The following is a 17,854-nucleotide window of genomic DNA, read 5'->3' on the forward strand; positions in this document are numbered from 1 at the left end:
GCCAGCGCCAGCCTAACGTTGATCAGTTGCTCAGCAGTCGCGTCGCGAATCGGTTCCCTGCCAGATGGAGTTGTTTTATTTCGCAATAATTCTGTTTTGCCTGTGCCTCCATCTCACAGCAAGGATTTTCAAGTGCATTGGCAATGATCTAAAGTTATTTCTTGACTTGCTCATATGCATATTCAAGGTGTCCTTCAATTTATGTAAATCACTTTTCAATCTGTTGCGGTCATTCATAAATTAATTAAAAAACAAAATTTTAAATATTAATAATAATTCAATACAAAAATCAACCGACTAAAATTATCAGTGCAATGAATTTAAATCGGTAAGTGCGTAATCAATTATTGAATAAAACAAATTCATTTGGTAAAATATCCTTTCTAAGTTGGCATTCTTTCCTTATAAGTGACAATAGCTATATGCGCTGTCTTCAAGCATTCTATCCATATAAAGTACTGCTTAAATGATTTTTCGAATTCAATGTGTTTTATATAATATGGGATAATGATTAAAAATCAGTTTAGATTATTGCAATGCATATTTCTCTCATTTGCGAAACTCTCATTGGCTAATGAACTAACTATTTTTAGTCCGTATGATAAGTCATGAAATGAGTATGGTCATAATTGTCGGTTAGTCAGACAATTAGTTAGTCTGCCAGTACACCTTGTCATTGGCCATCTGTTTAACTATCCATCTGCCATCAAGCATTTCTTACCAGACGTCAGTATGTTCTCAGTCATCTCTTTAATCATCAGCAATCATATAAACTATAAGTCGTCAGCTATATATCTATCAGTCATCAATTATCAGCTATCAATCATCGGTTATCAGCTATAAGTCATCAGTTATAAATCATCAGTCATCAAAGATTTATTATCAGTCATCAATTTTGAATCATCAATCATCAGTCATCAGAGATTAATCATCAGTCATCAATTAAGAATCATCAATCAAAGGCTTTCAGTCATCAGCTATGAGTCATCAGTCATTAGATATTAATCATCAGTTATGTGTTATGATCCATCCGTCATCAGTCATTATATATCAATCATCAGTCATCAATTGTCAGTCATCAATCAACAATCATCAGCAATCACTCATCAGTCATAAATTATCAACCATGAACCATGTCGTCAATGCCAGTCATCAATCATTAGCTATCAATCACCAGTCATTAGTCATCAGTCATCACCAATCATGTCATCTGTTATCAGTTATTAGTCATTAATCATCAGTCATCACCGATCAATCATCAGTCATCAGTAATCAATCATCAGTAATCAATCATCAGTCATCAATCATCAGTCACCAGCTAACCGTCATCCGTCAACAAGTCATTCACTATTTTACTCCACCTCTCTCTCTGTTTTCTCATTGTCTCTTTCTCTGTCTCACTCTCCGCCTCTAAATCAATCAAAATCTTTTCTATCATTTATTCACACATCCGCAATCAGGCGACACACCTTTTGCCTTTGCCTGCCCTTGATTAATGCCACGCACATTGTTTTACTCGTCTGAAATTTTGCAACAGTAGCTAAGAGACTCGCTCTCTCTCTATCTCTCTCTCTCTCTCTCTCTCTCTTTCCAATGCTCGCAATTGACACTCTGCTTCCTTAACTAATCGCCGAGATGAGCAAATGTGCAGAGGCTGCTCTGCATGCTGCCTGCATTGGCCGCTGCTGGCTCACGGATGCAGTCATAAATTAAATATGACACCTACCATAGCATCCATGCATGCAATGCCATGGCACCACCCACTACCACTCCCCTTAACAGCCACTCTCCTTCTCTTTCTCCCCCTCTCTCGCTGCTTGAGTCTGCCTCCATCTCTTTGTTCAGCTGTAGCATATGAAGTGCATTCATTATTCACACATATTCTGCTAATTAGCAAAATATTGTAAATGTTTGGATTTATGTGGACGACACACACACACACACATGCACACGCACACCTCGACAACCAATAGCTGCAGGTATGAGCAGTGCATCAAGTGAGGCGCCGTCCGGCTTGTTGATCAGCTCATGTAGCTTTACTCCCCCCTCACTCCCTCACCCACCCTCACTCACACTCTGTGTGCGTGTGTGTGTGTGTGTTTAGGTGTCATTTGTGTGATTTAGTGGCCAGAGGTGTCGTCGGTGTCGGCTGACGTCGACTGAGCAGCCTGTGGACGACAACTGAGCTCTGCGGCGTCTATAAATTTTGGTTTGCCTTTCAATCGCCTTTCAAACCGCCGAACGCACCAGCTTTGATTGAAATTTGCCAACTAGGCAACAGCAGGCGACAGCAGTTCTCGGTTTCGCAGAATTTGTTTATGCAGCAGTTGTTTGGTCTACTGTTATTCTTGCCTTGGTTTTAATTACTGTTTATTGATAATCGCTTTATTGAGACTCGTCGCGACTTGTAACATTAAGCGGCTAGACAGCAAGTGGCTCCACACGCAGTCTGATACCCTGGTCGGGTATAAGCAATAAGTTCTTGCTGCCGATGGTCAGCTTGCCGGAGCCATCGGCGGGCAGCAGGAAGCGGTAGGAGCTGAGCAGCGTGATGAGCCCCACCTTGACCTGCATGCGGCCGAAGCGCAGGCCAATGCAATTGCGCGGACCATCGCCGAAGCCAAGGAAGGCCATGGGATGTCGCTGCTGCAGGGCGGCCGGCTCGAAGCGTTCCGGGCGGAACTCGTGCGGCTCCGGATAGTACTCCGGATCGTAGTGTATAGCACACACCGGTATATGCACGCTCAGGCCTCGCTCCAGCACTATATTCGCCTCATCGCCGGGCACTTTGTAGTCCTCGGAGGGAACGCGAGTCAGAGACGCCAGAGCCGGATATTTGCGGAGAGTCTCTGCAAGCGGGAGGAGGAGAGGGAAAGTCAGAAAGTGGATAAGATAATATTAGGTAAAATGAATGCCACAGTCGGATGGGTTATAGTTAATAGGGGTGTGAATTGAGATAATCAACCCACTATAAAGACAATCTAATAAAAGCCTAAGCAGACTAGACAAAAGCTTTTAAAGTAGATATAACAGAAGTGAATGGGAGTCTTGATTATCTCGCTTGAACAGATGCGCATAGAGCAATCAGATAAAAAATGAGATAGACACTCAGATAAGGTGAGTGGGCGAGCCTATGGCAACAGAATTTATATGGAGTAAATATACTTATAAATAATTGTCAAGTCATCGAAAACCCAAACACATTGCCGCCCGAGAGGCTGGAAGTACCAAATGAGTCGCGATGATTATGTTTTCAGAATGTTAAGAATTTCTAAAGCAGTCTTAGATTTGTTGAGCAAGTACAAGATGTGAAAGAGAATGATTATTTGTATAACAAACTTAAATAAAAAACTCTTTGATACTTAGGGCAACAGACAGGCATAGGCACAGGTGCTAAGAACTGTTATATATTTAACATAAAAAACTCAGTCTCTTAAGATTATTTAAAAATTCTCAGCAGACAACGAAACACCGAGAATAACTTGGCTAAATGGATAAATGGAAGCGAGCAGTGAATTGAAATATAGTTGATAACTGTTATACACTGTTATACATATTATAAAATACCCCCACTGGGTTGTGTTGTTCTGCTCGGCCATATATACCTTGATAGTTTATCTTCAGTCAATATCTAGTTTTGTCAATATCGTTTTATATAAGTGAATTTAGGCCTTTTGTTCCATAATCTCTGAAGATCAAAGTCTGCTTACAGATATATATTTTTTAGACAGTCTCAATCATAATTCACTTTAATTGCCTTGCTGAATGCATTCGAATCTGTTATAGCCTAAACGTATGACCGTATGGTCTTCATTTCTATTGTTTACTCTATATAAACATTATTTCAAGTGCTTTCGCTCACTCCAACTGTTTTCATGCGAATTAAGCAGCGCTAGGCACTGCAAATTGTGCGAAATATCGCAGCAGACTTAGCGTATCATATTTGAATTTTATGGTTAGATAGGAAACTTTACTCATCAGCTAGATATGGATTCGACCTTAGTCTAAGCACTCACCGTTGACAACTTGGTCCAAGTAGGACATCTCCATCATTGCTTCGTAGGTGAGTTTGCCGTGCTTTTGGAGAACGCTTTGGATCTCGGCTCTCAGCTGGGACTGGATGTCTGGGTTTTTGGCCAGCTCGTAGAGGGCGTAGCTCATGTTGCTGGAGCTCGTCTCGAAGCCGGCGACAAAGAAGACGAATACCTGGGCGGCCAACTGATCCACGGTCAGGCCGTTCTTCTCCTCCGTCTTGCGCAGACCGAGCAGCAGATCCATGAAGTCGTTCCGTTTGATATTCTCGCGCTCTCGCACCTCGACTGTGTCGCGCACGAGGCGCAGAAAAAAGCTGACGAAGTCCTCGTGCGGATGTCGAGGCCTGATGGGCATTTTTTCCAGAAATCTCGCATAGGTTCGCTTGAACAGACTCCAGCGAACACTGCGATTGTGGCCAGTGAAGAGCTGACGTGCCACCTCTCTGAACTCGGCCTTCGGATTCTTCAGACTGTTGCACTCGATGCCGAAAGCGCAGTTGCCAATGACATCGACCGTGTAGCGACCCAGCAGATCGTGCAGCTCCAAGATGTTGCCGTTGCTCGCGCTCTCGGCCACTTCCTGCCGGCAGGTCTCGTCCAGCTGCTGGGCGACGCTCGTGATTGTGCTGAACATGTACTTAATCTTTCCGCTCGTGAAGGTGGGCGACAGCTTCGTTCTCAGCGCTCGCCACTGCTCGCCGTGCAGATTGAAGAGATGACCTGCCAGCGGATTCTTTTCCAAATTGAATGGCGTATTCATGCGGTCCACGAACTTGTTGAAGTCCTTGATGAGTATGGTCTTCACCAGATCCAGATCCGTGACCACGGCAATGGGATTTGTGTAGACATACGTGCCAGCCACCTTCGATTTGCCCTTGAAGGCATCGTAGGCCTCCTGCAGTAGCTCGCTGTGGTGTATGGACTTTAGCTTGAAGAAGTTGCCAAACAAGAAGTGGGTGCGCACCTGTGGCACGCCACGCTGCTCCCAGTACGTGTAGCAATGCCTCAGGTAGCCGAACAGCCAGGTGAGCACCAACGAGAAGACGATTAATACCAATCCCATATTGAGAATGGAACTAGAACTAGAAATGGAGCTGCTGATGCTGCGACACACCAAAGACTAACTAACTCAACTCTACTCTTGACTCTACTTATAGGCGTTGATAAGCGCAGACTGAGCTATTATCATTTGTTTTACTAAATGACAGTGCTTATTATACGCTTACAGTGAGTCATTCTGCTTTTGTTTGATCTGCTTCAATGTGAACTGTACAACAATTTATCCTATTTATTGGTATGCCTGAGATAGATCAAATTGGCGTATGTTTGGAAGACCGATCAGTTACTATAAAATATAGTGAATATATTTTTGATATATATTATTATCATTGTCATAAAAGACTTTCATAAACATACACTATATGTATAATTAATGTATATAAACTCTTATATAATTATATTATTATTATATTTTTCATATTTCTTATTTTTATATACATATGCATAAATTGAACTTTTTTTGCTTTATATATTAATATCTGTAATATAAATAAACTATAGATTTTATTTATTTATCAGAGATTAGAAATAATTTAAAATTAGGACTAAGTAAATAATTAATATTATTATAATATTATTACATATAATTTTTTTTAGGATAACTTTCATTTCTTTTTCAACTATAGTCCAAAAATTTGTTTAATACATTTTTATTTTTATTTTGTTGTTTGTTTTTGGTTTAATTAAATGCAATATTTATGTATGCATTGGTTATTTTATTTAATATATATAATTCGTAATATTATGTATATAATAAACAATATTTTATTTTATTTAAATAATTGCATTATTCAGTCCTACTTTGAATTTTATTTTTTATTTATATATTTCATCTGCAGAAAAAGTATTTAATCTTCGCCAGCTTCTGGTTGATAACCGTTCAGGTTTGTTGCTCGCTGCAAATTCTTCAATATCAGCAGTGACGTTGCAAAACTACAATGACTCTGCAATATTTCTAATGCATACGTAAGTGCGTATTCCCTCTCTGATTCATATGTATATATAGGCCAAATAATTTCAGATTGTCAAATATTTTTCAATTTGAATAGAAACACAAACATTTAATACTTTAGATGCAAAGTTCACAGTGTTAGTAGTCGCTAGATAACCGCTAGATTCTTTAGATCATTTGCATTATCTTAAATCAAACATATACTTTCACACAATTGCTGAGGCGTTGCGACGCATCGCTCTTATCACCCAGGGAATGATAAGAGCAAGCAAGCTCAAGCTCTGAGCAGCGGAACATGAGAGAGATTCTGTTAGCTATAAAATGCGAGTCTTCTGCAGTGCCAGATCAGTCGCATTTCCTACCTGCTACGAGATAGTTACATTTAATGTTGCGCAGCTCTGCATTTGCTAAATAATTAAATAAAACCGATTATGACGAATATATATATATAAATATATATATATATATACATATATTTATTTATTTTTACTACAATTCTTTATTCAGCTAAAGATCTAATCTTTTTTTTCCGTTAACCAAATATCTTAGTGTAAATTATAAATTTTGAATATTTTTTTACTTGTAAACTGTAATCTGTAGAAATATTTAACATTCCCACTTACTGTTATTCTTAACATTATCACATAAGCTTTTACTGTAGCAGCTTTTCATGGTTGTTGCTTCCACTGTTAAAAGCTATTTTCATACACTTACCCTAGAAAGCTTTCGGATTGCTGCTGAAGCTTTAGCAATTGTATAAGCAGAAACCCACCATGTGGTGAGGTATTTTTTGTTGGTGCACATATGAATATAAGATTACGATATTAGTATAAGTATAGGGACTAGGAATATTCAAAACTAGTAAGACATATTATTTGAATATGTATAATTAATATACAAAGTAGAAAGTAAATTCAAGATTTAATTATGGCACATGAATTTACTGTAATAAATATTATTTTTATATGCAAAGAACACTAACTTACCTGCTTCTAATTAACTTAAATATGCATACAAGATATTCTATTAATAGTCTACTAAGACATATCTGACATACATGTGTCAGGCAGACAGTTGAAATTTGCCTATGTTAAATGTGTAAACGCCAGCCAAAGAATTAATTAAAATAGTTTGAATTTCACATATCATTAAACTGATCAATGACAGCTGCTGTAAATAATCGCCATGAACACAAACACACATACATATATGCAGAAATACATTTAATTTCGTAGCAAATTGACTTTATCAATTACACGATTAAATAATACACACACACACATACACACAGCAACTGTGTCATGTGGCATATGATGCATAAAAATCGCTCAATAAACAGTCCAATAGATGGCACTGTAAGCTCACACCTCAATAAATTGAGAATTAATTGTGAATTTTTGCCATAAGGTAGAGCGAAATGCAGTTTAAAAAAGTGTTGCCTACCTTTGAGGGCAAATCGAAGCCGGTGCTCAGCCGGTGTTCAGCGCTTTAGTCTTTTGAGGCTGCCAGCATCAACTGTGAGCATGTGAGTGTGTGAGTGCAAGTGTATGTGTGTGTGTGTGCGTATGACTATGTGGTCTCGCCAGCCGTTTGGTTAGGCTGCGAGGATTTCGCTCGCCATTCTGGACATGCGGCACATGCTCTTATTAACTTGCCTTTTGTGTGCGGACTACAGTGCAGGGCGGGCTAAAAAGGGTAAACGGAGGTAAAACGGCACGGGTGATTGCATAACCCCACACCTACACACACATACACATACACACACACACACACACGCACACCCCGCACACACATGCCAATTTTTTGCCATTTGCGGCGCAACGCGTGTGAAAATGCAGCCAAATTGCCGCGGTAGCGATTTTTACAAGACCAAAGCATAGCAATGGCAAATGGGTATATTACGTTTCTGGCTTGTCTGCATGGGCGATGCTGGAGCAGTTGCAGTTGTGGGCGGAGTGAATTGCTCAAGCAGAAGTTCCTTTACTGAACTTATGTTTCCATTTTCTTTGAACCTTATTCGTTATCTACTTCTTTTTTTTTTAATAATTATTGTTTCTTTTTGCTTTTGTATTCTTGTTATACTTGCTCCTCTTATCTCTTAACTTTCCGTTGTTTTTTTTCATTTCTCATCTCTGTAATTATTTTTCTCACATATTTTCTTCAAAACCTTAATATGCTGCTTCTATTCTCCTAGCTTTCCACTCTTATCATTTTTTTTTTTTTTTTTTTTTTTTAGATTTAATATTTTATTAAACTATTTTCTCATTTTTTCGCATCTTTTTTGATATCATTTGTTTTACGTTTCTTTTATCTTATATTTTCTTTTGTGATTTTTCTCCTTTATTTTGTACTTTTTCCATTCCAATTCCATCTCAACTCTTCTTTTAGTTTCTCTCTTTATATACAATTTTACAATTTTATATACAATTTTACAGAGAATCGCTCCAAGTATTTTATCTGGCTGTTACTCTAAAAAGTTGCAGATCAACTGAAACATGGGTCTATATAAAGTTTTTATGCAGTAGTGTGAGACTCGATTATTGTTTTTTAATTTTCTTATGCTTTTGGCAGCAAATCAATATTCATTATAACTTTGCATATTTCTTCAAATAATAAATAACCGCCCTAGGACGGCTACTTCACTTTGTATTTTTTTCCACCCCACTACATATAAAAGAAAAGTGTAATTGATTTACAAGTTGGTCGAACAAATAAGTGCATACTATACAATATATACAATATAAATGAATGAACAATGATCAATATACAATTTAAAAAATTTTTTATTTTACTTCTTTTATTTATCAATAAATTTTATTTAATCATTTTTATAAAAATGTTGCTCTTGCTTATCAACTGAAAAATATTCATTAATAACTGATTATCACAAAACATATATACGTCCCATCTCATATTTGAAGCATCAGCTAAAGACCATTCCTTTATAGGGCATCTGTTAGCACATACGCTTTTCTTGGCCCATTTCGAATATGGACTCGGTAAAGCCCTTGAGCAAAAAACTAGCCACGTCCGACGTGCTTTTAATTGGCTGCTCGTGAGTTTATGAGGGCAACAGCAGACATTTAATTTATTTTAATAATTATGTATTTTGTTTTACTATCTGTTTTATGTTTCTTTTTGTTTTTGTTTTTGTTTTTTTTTTTTTTTTTTTTTTAAATTTTTGAGTTGCTCTGCGCTTTTTAAATTACATTATAAACTCGCTGGTGTTACGCAGAAATTTTTTATTTTTTATTTTTATTATTTTATGTTTTGTTTTTGCTGCCTAGTGCTGACTTTGTAATGAAATATTTTTGCTATGTGGGACGATGGCGTAAAAAATTGATGGTAAACGTAACTTTTAAGAGGGATAGAGAATCTGCTGTGGAGCAGCATCATCATCCGCATCAGCATCAGCAGTTGAGCACAAATTGTGTGGTTATGCGCACTTTGTTGTTGAAGCTGAACAAAAAATATAGAGGCGTGGCCCTTGGGCGGAAGTCACATAAGTCGAAAGGGAGTGGGCTGAGCTTTTCACATATCAATTGCTTAAATCGATTCTTGAGCTCGCTTTTGATTTAATTTGATTGTGGCCCTGATGCATTGCAGCTCAGATGTCTTTTATCATATATCCTATAAGCGTATAGCATTTAAACAATTTCTTGACAGCGAGGTTGCTAAATGATCTATAAGAAATAAAGTAATTATCATTGACGAAATTTTTATGTAAGGTATTATTATGGTGCTTCGGAAAGTTAAATTAAGTTTTAATGCATTGAATTTGCAACTAAAACGGGTTTTCTAATTTACTTTCCAGGTAGTTCAGAGGAACTTTTTTTGTTTATAAAAAATTGGAAAAAAAAGGATATCAAGGGCATTAGATCAATAGTTAACAGTTATTGCTGGCTTATTTTTTAAAAGGATTTATGCAATATATAACTCTCTAGTTGATATTAATTGCCTTTGATAGTAAATTTATACATTCCACAGCCTCGTTTATTGGTTTCGCAAGTCGGACCTGAGAAAATAAAACTTTTCAATTTTAAAACAAACATTAAAAGCTATATTTATTAATATGTATATGTATACGTATATGTATATATGTATTATATATATTGGTTGAATCTATGATTAGGCGCTGTACAGCCTTAATTGCCAATAAAGGCAACACAATCAAATACTAAACTTAAGGAAAATTTTTATTTTCATTTGTTTTTAACTGTGGGGTGGAGATTTTTACTTACTTTTATTTATAAATATAAAAAGTGGTGCTATTATTTTTTTACGGCATTAATTCGACGTTTTTGATCATGTTTTGAAATATATAAAAACGATTAATATATTTGTGGTAATTCTTGTTGGTTGCGATCATTAATTGTTTTCTGCTTATATACAAGCAAAAAGGAAGATCAATACATTGATAAATGTACCTAAGAGAACTTCTTAAGCTTTGCATTTGCAAGTGGTGCTATTTTATTTCTCGCAACTGTATATCAAGTTTGAGAAAAACATATATATATTTATTTTTTCTTTATATATATATTTATATTTATATTTATATATTTTCGGCTTTTTTAATTATATCTCAATAATATTTTATTGAAAAAATTACCACAGAAGAGCAATTAAAATATTTCAACAGCCATTTAAATAAATATGCATGATAATAAGCTTTGCTGCTGAATTTGAGTATACTCTGTTAGATGTCAAACCAATATCGAGGCAGAGTTTGTAATATAGAGTACTATTTATAAGACAAAATACTGTTCATAAGCCATGCAGTAGTTTCTTCACTTCATACATCGCCTGGATAGTGAATTAGAGAGAACGCTGTAAAGTGTTTGACAGTGTTTGACTATGAAATGCTTAAAGCACCGTTCAGACTGCATTTTTAGTTGGGGGAAGCTCGACTATGTCAGGGGTCTAACTTACATGTCCTCCTGTCCACACGCATCTGCTCAACTTACTCTTATCCTCCCCATTCTCAATTGCTATATAAATATAGAAAACATAAAAGAAAGATAGTTGCTTTTCAAGGCTACTTGAATCGAACTGCAAGCGAAACACGAATAGAATTTGTTTGTATTGGCTTAAGCTCTGTTTGACAATTTGCTGAATGTCAAGCAGAGCTCTAAGCCCCAAAATAAAAATTGTTTGTGCAACTATGATATTGATATGTTTTTCTATTGATTTAGTGTAAGCAAAGTATTTTCTATGAACTGGGGCGGATGTGAGCTGGGGATTTCATGTGGCTAACTGGACATCAAATTGGGAAAGTTCATAAGCCAGTTGACCATCTTGTTGCAAATGCAACTGCTGTGAAAATAAACTTTAGATTGAATTCGCCCAATTAAAAAAAAGTAAAGATAAATATATAAGTCAGAGGTCAAAGTTGAAATAATTGAAGACGGCATTTTATTTCCATGTTGTTAAATCAAAGAAATCAATTACAATATATTTATATATATGCATATATATCTGTATTTATATATATATAGATTTATAATTATTTATAAACATGTAGCGGTGCACGAAAGAGAAGCCTAAATGAGTCTAAAGTAAATGTTTTTCCTTTTTTTCTTTTTTTTTTTTTTTTTTTTTGCCGTCGCTTTCGCAACGATTCATACGAAGGTTGGCTGCTCTCCACTCGACCATTTGACTTAAGCCTAGATTTAAATGTAGCTTATAGTTGTTCTTTTTTTGCTTTTTGTTTTTAGTTGTAGTTCATTAGTTGTTCCGCCTAATACAACACACGTCAATCCTAAGCTCTAGGATGTCCTTTTTTCAAATTTGCGAATCGCTTCAATTTTACATGCTAATACTTTGTAGTTCCGTTGTATGTTTGTAAACCTGTCTGCATTATGTGGGTGTCTATGTGTGCCTGTGTGTGTGTGTGTGTGTGTGTGTACGAAAACCCTTTTCAACTTACGCGCTAAGCAACAACAACTTTTTACATTTAGCTCTCGATCGAATCTCTCTCGAATTAATTGCTTACAACTGATTTAGCTTAGATCTACGAACTGTTTTATTATTTTGTACAGATTATTACTTAATTTCTTGCTTAAATTCTTAGGCCTGCCACGCCCCCAGGTAGACAACGATAATCAACGAGTGTAGTATGTTGTGTATGTGCACAGCGGCTGAGCTTTTGAGGTCCTGCATGCGATCCATTTCGTCGGTCAGCGATTTGGCGTCGTGCTTCAAGGGCGTATTCTTGCCGTCCGACCGATAGGTGGCGCCATGATCGGGCACTACAAGGGAGCAGAGAAAGAGAGAGGATGGATAAATATAAATAATTCAATTGATTGGAGGCACTTTAGATGCACAGAGATAAACGGATAGAAGGAGAGAGAGAGAGATAGATATATATATATGTGTATATAGATATTATTGTCTGGCTCTGGCGTGTTACTTAATCAAAAGCCATATTCCTTTATTTTACGTGCATGGCTTTTATGATGTGTCCTTTCATAACTCTGGCCGCCGGCAGTTGGGCCAGCCAATCGAATGTCCTTTTTCAATTATGCGCTTGCCACACGCCAGTGAGCATAAACAATAGACAGGATGCGTTTATAGTCCAGTCATTTGTACACACACACACACACACACAGGCAGAGAGAGAGAGATGGAGAGAGAGAGTGAGTGGGTGACATGGTAGACCAAACTGTTTGTCAAGGCGTTCCGTTGGCGAAACGTATTGCATATAAAAGGACACAACTTTCGTTCGTATTGCCCAACTGCTCCACTTATTTATAACATTCGCACTTATACAGCTCTCTTTTTGCCCCCAATTTTTTGTTGCTTTTTTGCTGGCATTTTGGACGAAAATCGAAAGTATTTCCTCTGGCGGCATTTTGTTTCAATTTCACTTTGGCAGCGCCAAAAATTGTTTCGATTTTTATTGCTTAAGTGCGTTAAACCCTTGCGCGCCAGGACATGCACTCCACAGCCAGCAGCAGGGGAAACAAAATGAAGAAGAAGAAGAGCAGTGTATCCGTGTGTGGGTACACACTCACACGAGTGTTTGCCGCAGGGACACTCATTGCGGGCGGGGTGGGGGGCGAGAGCTCTGTATTGTTTTTCCCATCAATTTATCGTGCAGCCCTTATTTTTTTCTTTACATATCTGTTTTAGTTTTTCTGCCTTTTTTATTTGTCTTCCAATTTTTTCTTGTTTTTCCGTTTTTTTTTTTTTTCGGCTGGTTGTTTGTTTGCCTGGCAATCTGTTTCATTGGACATTTGTTTGTGTGCTGCAGTTACAAATGTGACGGCAGCAGGAAGCGGCAAGTGGGAAGTGAGAAGTGAGGAAGAGCGCGCTAGGCGTTGGAATTGCCGACGAATTTTTGTGTTTTTTTTTTTTTTTTTGTTTTTTTTTATTTGTCCTACTGTAGGCAGCAATTGGTCATTATGCGCTTCGCTTTCGAGCTCTGCGGTTGAGCTGTACAACTGTGGCTTGTGGCTGGAGCACTCCGGCTTCACACACTCAGTTGCAGCTCGACTTTTAAATACATGGCTATGGGCGGCGACAAGTTTCAGAGTAAATAACTCTAGATTCAATGACAATAAGTCTACATTTAGCTATGCATAATTAAGGATGGTTAATCTTATTTAAACAGTCAATTGGAATTTTAAATCAGTTTTTAGCTATATTCATATGATTTTGATATATTTATTGTATGAAATAGTCCTGTAATTTGACAAAATTTCCTTTTTTATGCATCAATCTTTAATTATTTAATATATTTTATATATATTTATTATGCGGGAATAGTATTTCCAAATTGAATATATTAAAGTGTATTAATTGTAGTTGAACTCATATTTAATTATAATATATTTGGAAATTGTAGAAATTAAATTGCTAACTATTTATTTTGTAGGAGGTGCAGATATAATGTAAATATGGTTGGCTAATTGTTTATATAGAATATAGAATATAGCCTGCAATATTGAATGTTTCATGACGATGTTCACTTCGATTAATTATCAATTATCATTTATAATTATATAACAAATAGAATTCAATTCGTAACTAAAATACTATTTGTATTATTTTATTATTTATTATTCTATATTTAATTAGCTGCGTAATTTTGATTGTTTTCATTCCCTTTTTGTTTATTTCTTTTTCAACACTGAATTTAAAAATAGAAATAAAATAAAAAATATTCATATTCATATACATGATTATATTATTAAATTATTTAATGTGAATTTTAATATATCGGCTGGGAATAATTAAACAATTATTTTTATCTTGGACTCAGGAGCTATGCATTTAAATTAGAGATTTTTTTTTTTTTTTTTTTTTTTTTTTTTTTAGGTTTTAATGAAGCTCTAATAAAATATGATTAAAAAGGAATTTTATATATACATAAAAATAATATATTATATCTGCTAGAATAATAAGCCATAAAGTTCCTCTTATAATATTTGCTTAACTTATTTTTAAGTCGTCATTTGCTTGTCTTAAATATATCTGAAAACTTTTTAATTTAAAGTCCATGCTTGCTTAGACCACGCCCACTGCTTTTATATGTGATCAAGTAAATCAACTGCTTTCTAATTCTTTTGCTTTGGCCTGGCAAGTCGAACTTCATTGAGCAAAGTTTGTCATAGGAGTGAAAAATAACGCATCGAGTGGAATTTCTCTCTATTTTCGCTGGATTTTCTGTGCTTCCTAAGCGTAGTTTGCTTCGTTTTGTTTTTAACGAGGAACCCTTTTTATTTTTTTGTGTGTTATTTTTATAAACGGAAGTGCGCAAATTGCTTTGCACCGGGTCGAAAAATTTATTTGTATGTCTTTTGGCTTTTATTTTTCTATAAGCAGCTTTTCCTGCCGTCGCCCACCCGCCAGCCTGGTCGGGCCTGGGGCTGGCTTGGTTTGTTTTGCTGGCGTCTGCAAACATTTCCATGTGTGAAAGAACGAGTTTTGCCCTGGTCCTGCAACGTGTTTGTCCTGCTCCTGTCGCTGCGTCCTTAATGCCCGTGCCGGTCGCTCGATCTGTGTGTGTGTGTGTGTTTGTGGGGAGGGGGTGGGGGCATGTGTGTGTGAATGTCTGGCTGATTTTTATTGACGCCTGAGCATGTGTTTATGCGCATGGGTCTGTCTGTGTGTGTGTGTGAGTAGGTCCCAGCGGTGTCTTTAAAGCGCTTCACTATAAAGAAGCAGAGCCAAAACGCTGGCGGGTGTAAACGCTTTATCTCGCTGAGCTGTGTGGCGTGGCGACTACTTGAACCTAAGCTTTAAGTAATTTCTGCATAATTCTGTGCATGCCCTCGGGTGCAATCGGGCCCAATGAGGCCCGGCTGCAGCTAATAGAAAACAAGTGCTCGGGCAGCCCTCGGCCGTGCCCATATTATAGATGCGTGCGGATAGTCAAGGGAGCTACTTGGGCTGTTAAGGCTGAAATATATACATATATGTATGTATGTATGTATAAATTGAATATTTCATATTTCATTGGGAATTTACAAGAGATTGCGCTAGCGGGACTCGGGGCCCTGGAGCTCTTTCTTGACGCGCTCCATTAGCGCTCTTTAAATTGACACCCTTTCGGCAAGTGTTGCACACACACACACACAGACACACAGACAAGTTTCACACCTCAATTGTCGCGCCTGTTGCACTTAATGCACAAGAGCGAAGCAAAAACAACAGAGAGAAAAAGAACAGGGCGAGCAGTGCCGGGAGAGCAGCCGCCGGCACTTGAGACTCACTTGAATGGCGAACCGGGCGTATGCGTTACATTTGGGTTTTCATTTGTGCGGCAATGCATTTAACGCCATGTGGCAGAAACAGTTGCGCACTTGGCGGCTTGAAACTATAAAAAAAAATGCACGAAAAGCAAAAGAACAAATATATATGAAATGCTGGAAGCACGCGATGCCATTTCCAATGGCTTGCCACATGCCCCAGCTGAAATTGCTGCTGCCGTTGCTGCTGCTGCAATTGCTGCTGTCTGCTGCATTTCATTTACTTTATCATTTTTCACTTCTCGCTCGGCAAATTATAAGCAAATTATTGCGGCCCGCTGAATGTCAGTAATCATCATGAAGCCCCTTATAGCAGTCGCAGTCGCAGTCGCAGTCCAAGTCGCGGCTGGAGTTGGAGTTGGAGCTGAAGTCGGCTGCATGTGGGCAGTCGCATTTCCGGCGGGTGTTGCGCTCATTTTTGTTTTTATTGCATTTCCTTGTAATTTGTGTCATATTGTTGCCCGTTGGCCGAGCAAATTAAAAATGAAAGGCGACAGCAACAACAACAACAACAACAACAACATCAACAGCAACTGCATCAACAGCAGCAGCAGCTTTTGTGGTTGATTGCAACATTTTAATGACTGTTTAAGTGCGCGCCCCGAAATGCAATTGCAGCGTTTCATTTCTGATTGCAGCCTGCTCGATGCAGTCCTTCAATTTCTGTGGCAATATTGATTTCATATTTACTCATTGCTTAACCTGAATCGAATTGCTTGCATGAGATATTTTTAAAACTTGCATTATATGAATGCAATCAATTAAAGACTCATTATTTAGTTAGATCACAAACATAAATTTTAAAAATTTTATTTTTTATTGTAAAATTTGTTAAGAAATTTAATCATTTTGTTTCTTCATGTATTTAGACTTAGCTTAAATAATTATAATATATATCAATAATAATCATTTAATAAAATTTAAAAGCGAGGTGGAAGTGAAATATGTATATATGATGAATATATGATAAACAGAAGATATTTATTTTTATTTTATTATAATTTTTTTTAATTATTATTATTTTTTTTTTTTTTTTTTTTTGCTATCGTTTTTTCGTTTACCAATACTAAAAAATATAACTGTAAATATCACTCTTTGCTATATATGAATAGAAAGTAAAGTCTGGGTGTGTATATGAGAAGGCCGAGAAGAGGTAAATTTTTTATTATACCCAAGTATTAGGACGATTGCAAATGGTGCTCAATAGTAAGCTCACAGAGGGTTATCAATTATATAAGCATATATAATAATAAGTATAGAAAATCATTTGTATTTTATTTACTTAAAGTAATAGATATATACTAAAATTTTTGTTTTATTTAATTGTTTTTATTTTTTTATTTTTTTAAATTTAGTTTAATTTTATTTTATTTTATTTATTTTTTTGTTTTGTTTTAAGTTATTTTCAGCATATCATTAAAGCTAACCACTTCTATTTTGCATCATTTAAAATTCAAATTATTAAAATTAAAATATTCCGCTATTCTACTGTTCAACTCTGCATAAATTGAATAAAAAATTGATATTCGGTTTATAGATTGAATTATGCAAACTGTTAACTATCTATGTATTCTCTTCTTATACGCCGTCTCTCAGTTGCTGTACAAACTTAGACGCCTTCAAGTTTCGCAGACTCTCCAAATGTAAAAGAAAAACAAAGTCGCGACATATGCAAAGCTCAGCAGTGATAAGCGCACGCCCATTGCCATTCACATGCTCCCTCTCTCACTCATCTCTCTGTCTCTCTCCCTCTCTTTGTCGCGATATGTGCAACATCTAGCAGGTAATAAATCTAACTGTAAACGCAGCGCTTACGACATTGCATGCCAGGCTTGAAAGTTGTCGTCAGTGCAGCACCCAGCCCGCCATTACCAGGCGTAACAGCGACGGCTACGGCCTTCAGGCTCTGCCACCCACGACCGCCCGACCGCCCGTCCACACCCTTGATGGCCCTTTTGCCTCTGGCGTAAACGCAACATTTTCGCTGTCGTTTGCCAAAAATGGCTGTAGCCAAAGGCGAGGCATGATGCGGGTCGTCGTTGTCTTCGTCTCAGCTG

General features: G+C 36.9%; 2 protein-coding genes and 1 long non-coding RNA gene across 6 annotated transcripts in view; 1 reads left to right on the forward strand and 2 right to left on the reverse strand.

Annotated features, from left to right (window-relative positions):
* Positions 1-17,854, forward strand: part of LOC149269930 (uncharacterized) — a 40,446-nt gene continuing 22,592 nt past the window's right edge. The window contains exons 1-2 of one of the 2 annotated variants that reach the window (XR_016269521.1): positions 1-328; positions 5,933-6,059. This is a non-coding gene — a long non-coding RNA (uncharacterized LOC149269930). The remainder of the gene's footprint in view (positions 329-5,932; positions 6,060-17,854) is intronic. The other variant, XR_016269520.1, reaches the window with a different exon arrangement.
* On the reverse strand, positions 2,358-5,174 carry Cyp6a16 (Cytochrome P450 6a16). Its single transcript, XM_018004766.2, has 2 exons — positions 4,017-5,174; positions 2,358-2,849 (listed from the first exon to the last, which is right to left on the reverse strand). The coding sequence occupies exons 1-2, from the start codon at positions 5,095-5,097 to the stop codon at positions 2,422-2,424; spliced, it is 1,509 nt and encodes a 502-aa protein (XP_017860255.1). The 5' UTR covers positions 5,098-5,174; the 3' UTR covers positions 2,358-2,421.
* DIP-theta (Dpr-interacting protein theta) overlaps positions 11,431-17,854 on the reverse strand; it is a 70,927-nt gene continuing 64,503 nt past the window's right edge. For all 3 annotated transcript variants that reach the window (XM_089465990.1, XM_089465991.1, XM_089465992.1), the window contains one exon: positions 11,431-12,293. In XM_089465990.1, coding sequence (XP_089322116.1) covers positions 12,112-12,293 — 182 coding nt within the window. In that variant the 3' untranslated portion in view covers positions 11,431-12,111. The remainder of the gene's footprint in view (positions 12,294-17,854) is intronic.

This window comes from Drosophila arizonae, chromosome 3 (genome assembly GCF_054131065.1).
Source record: "Drosophila arizonae isolate 15081-1271.41 chromosome 3, UAZ_ARI_1.0, whole genome shotgun sequence".
In the NCBI taxonomy this organism is placed as follows: Eukaryota; Metazoa; Arthropoda; class Insecta; order Diptera; family Drosophilidae; genus Drosophila; species Drosophila arizonae.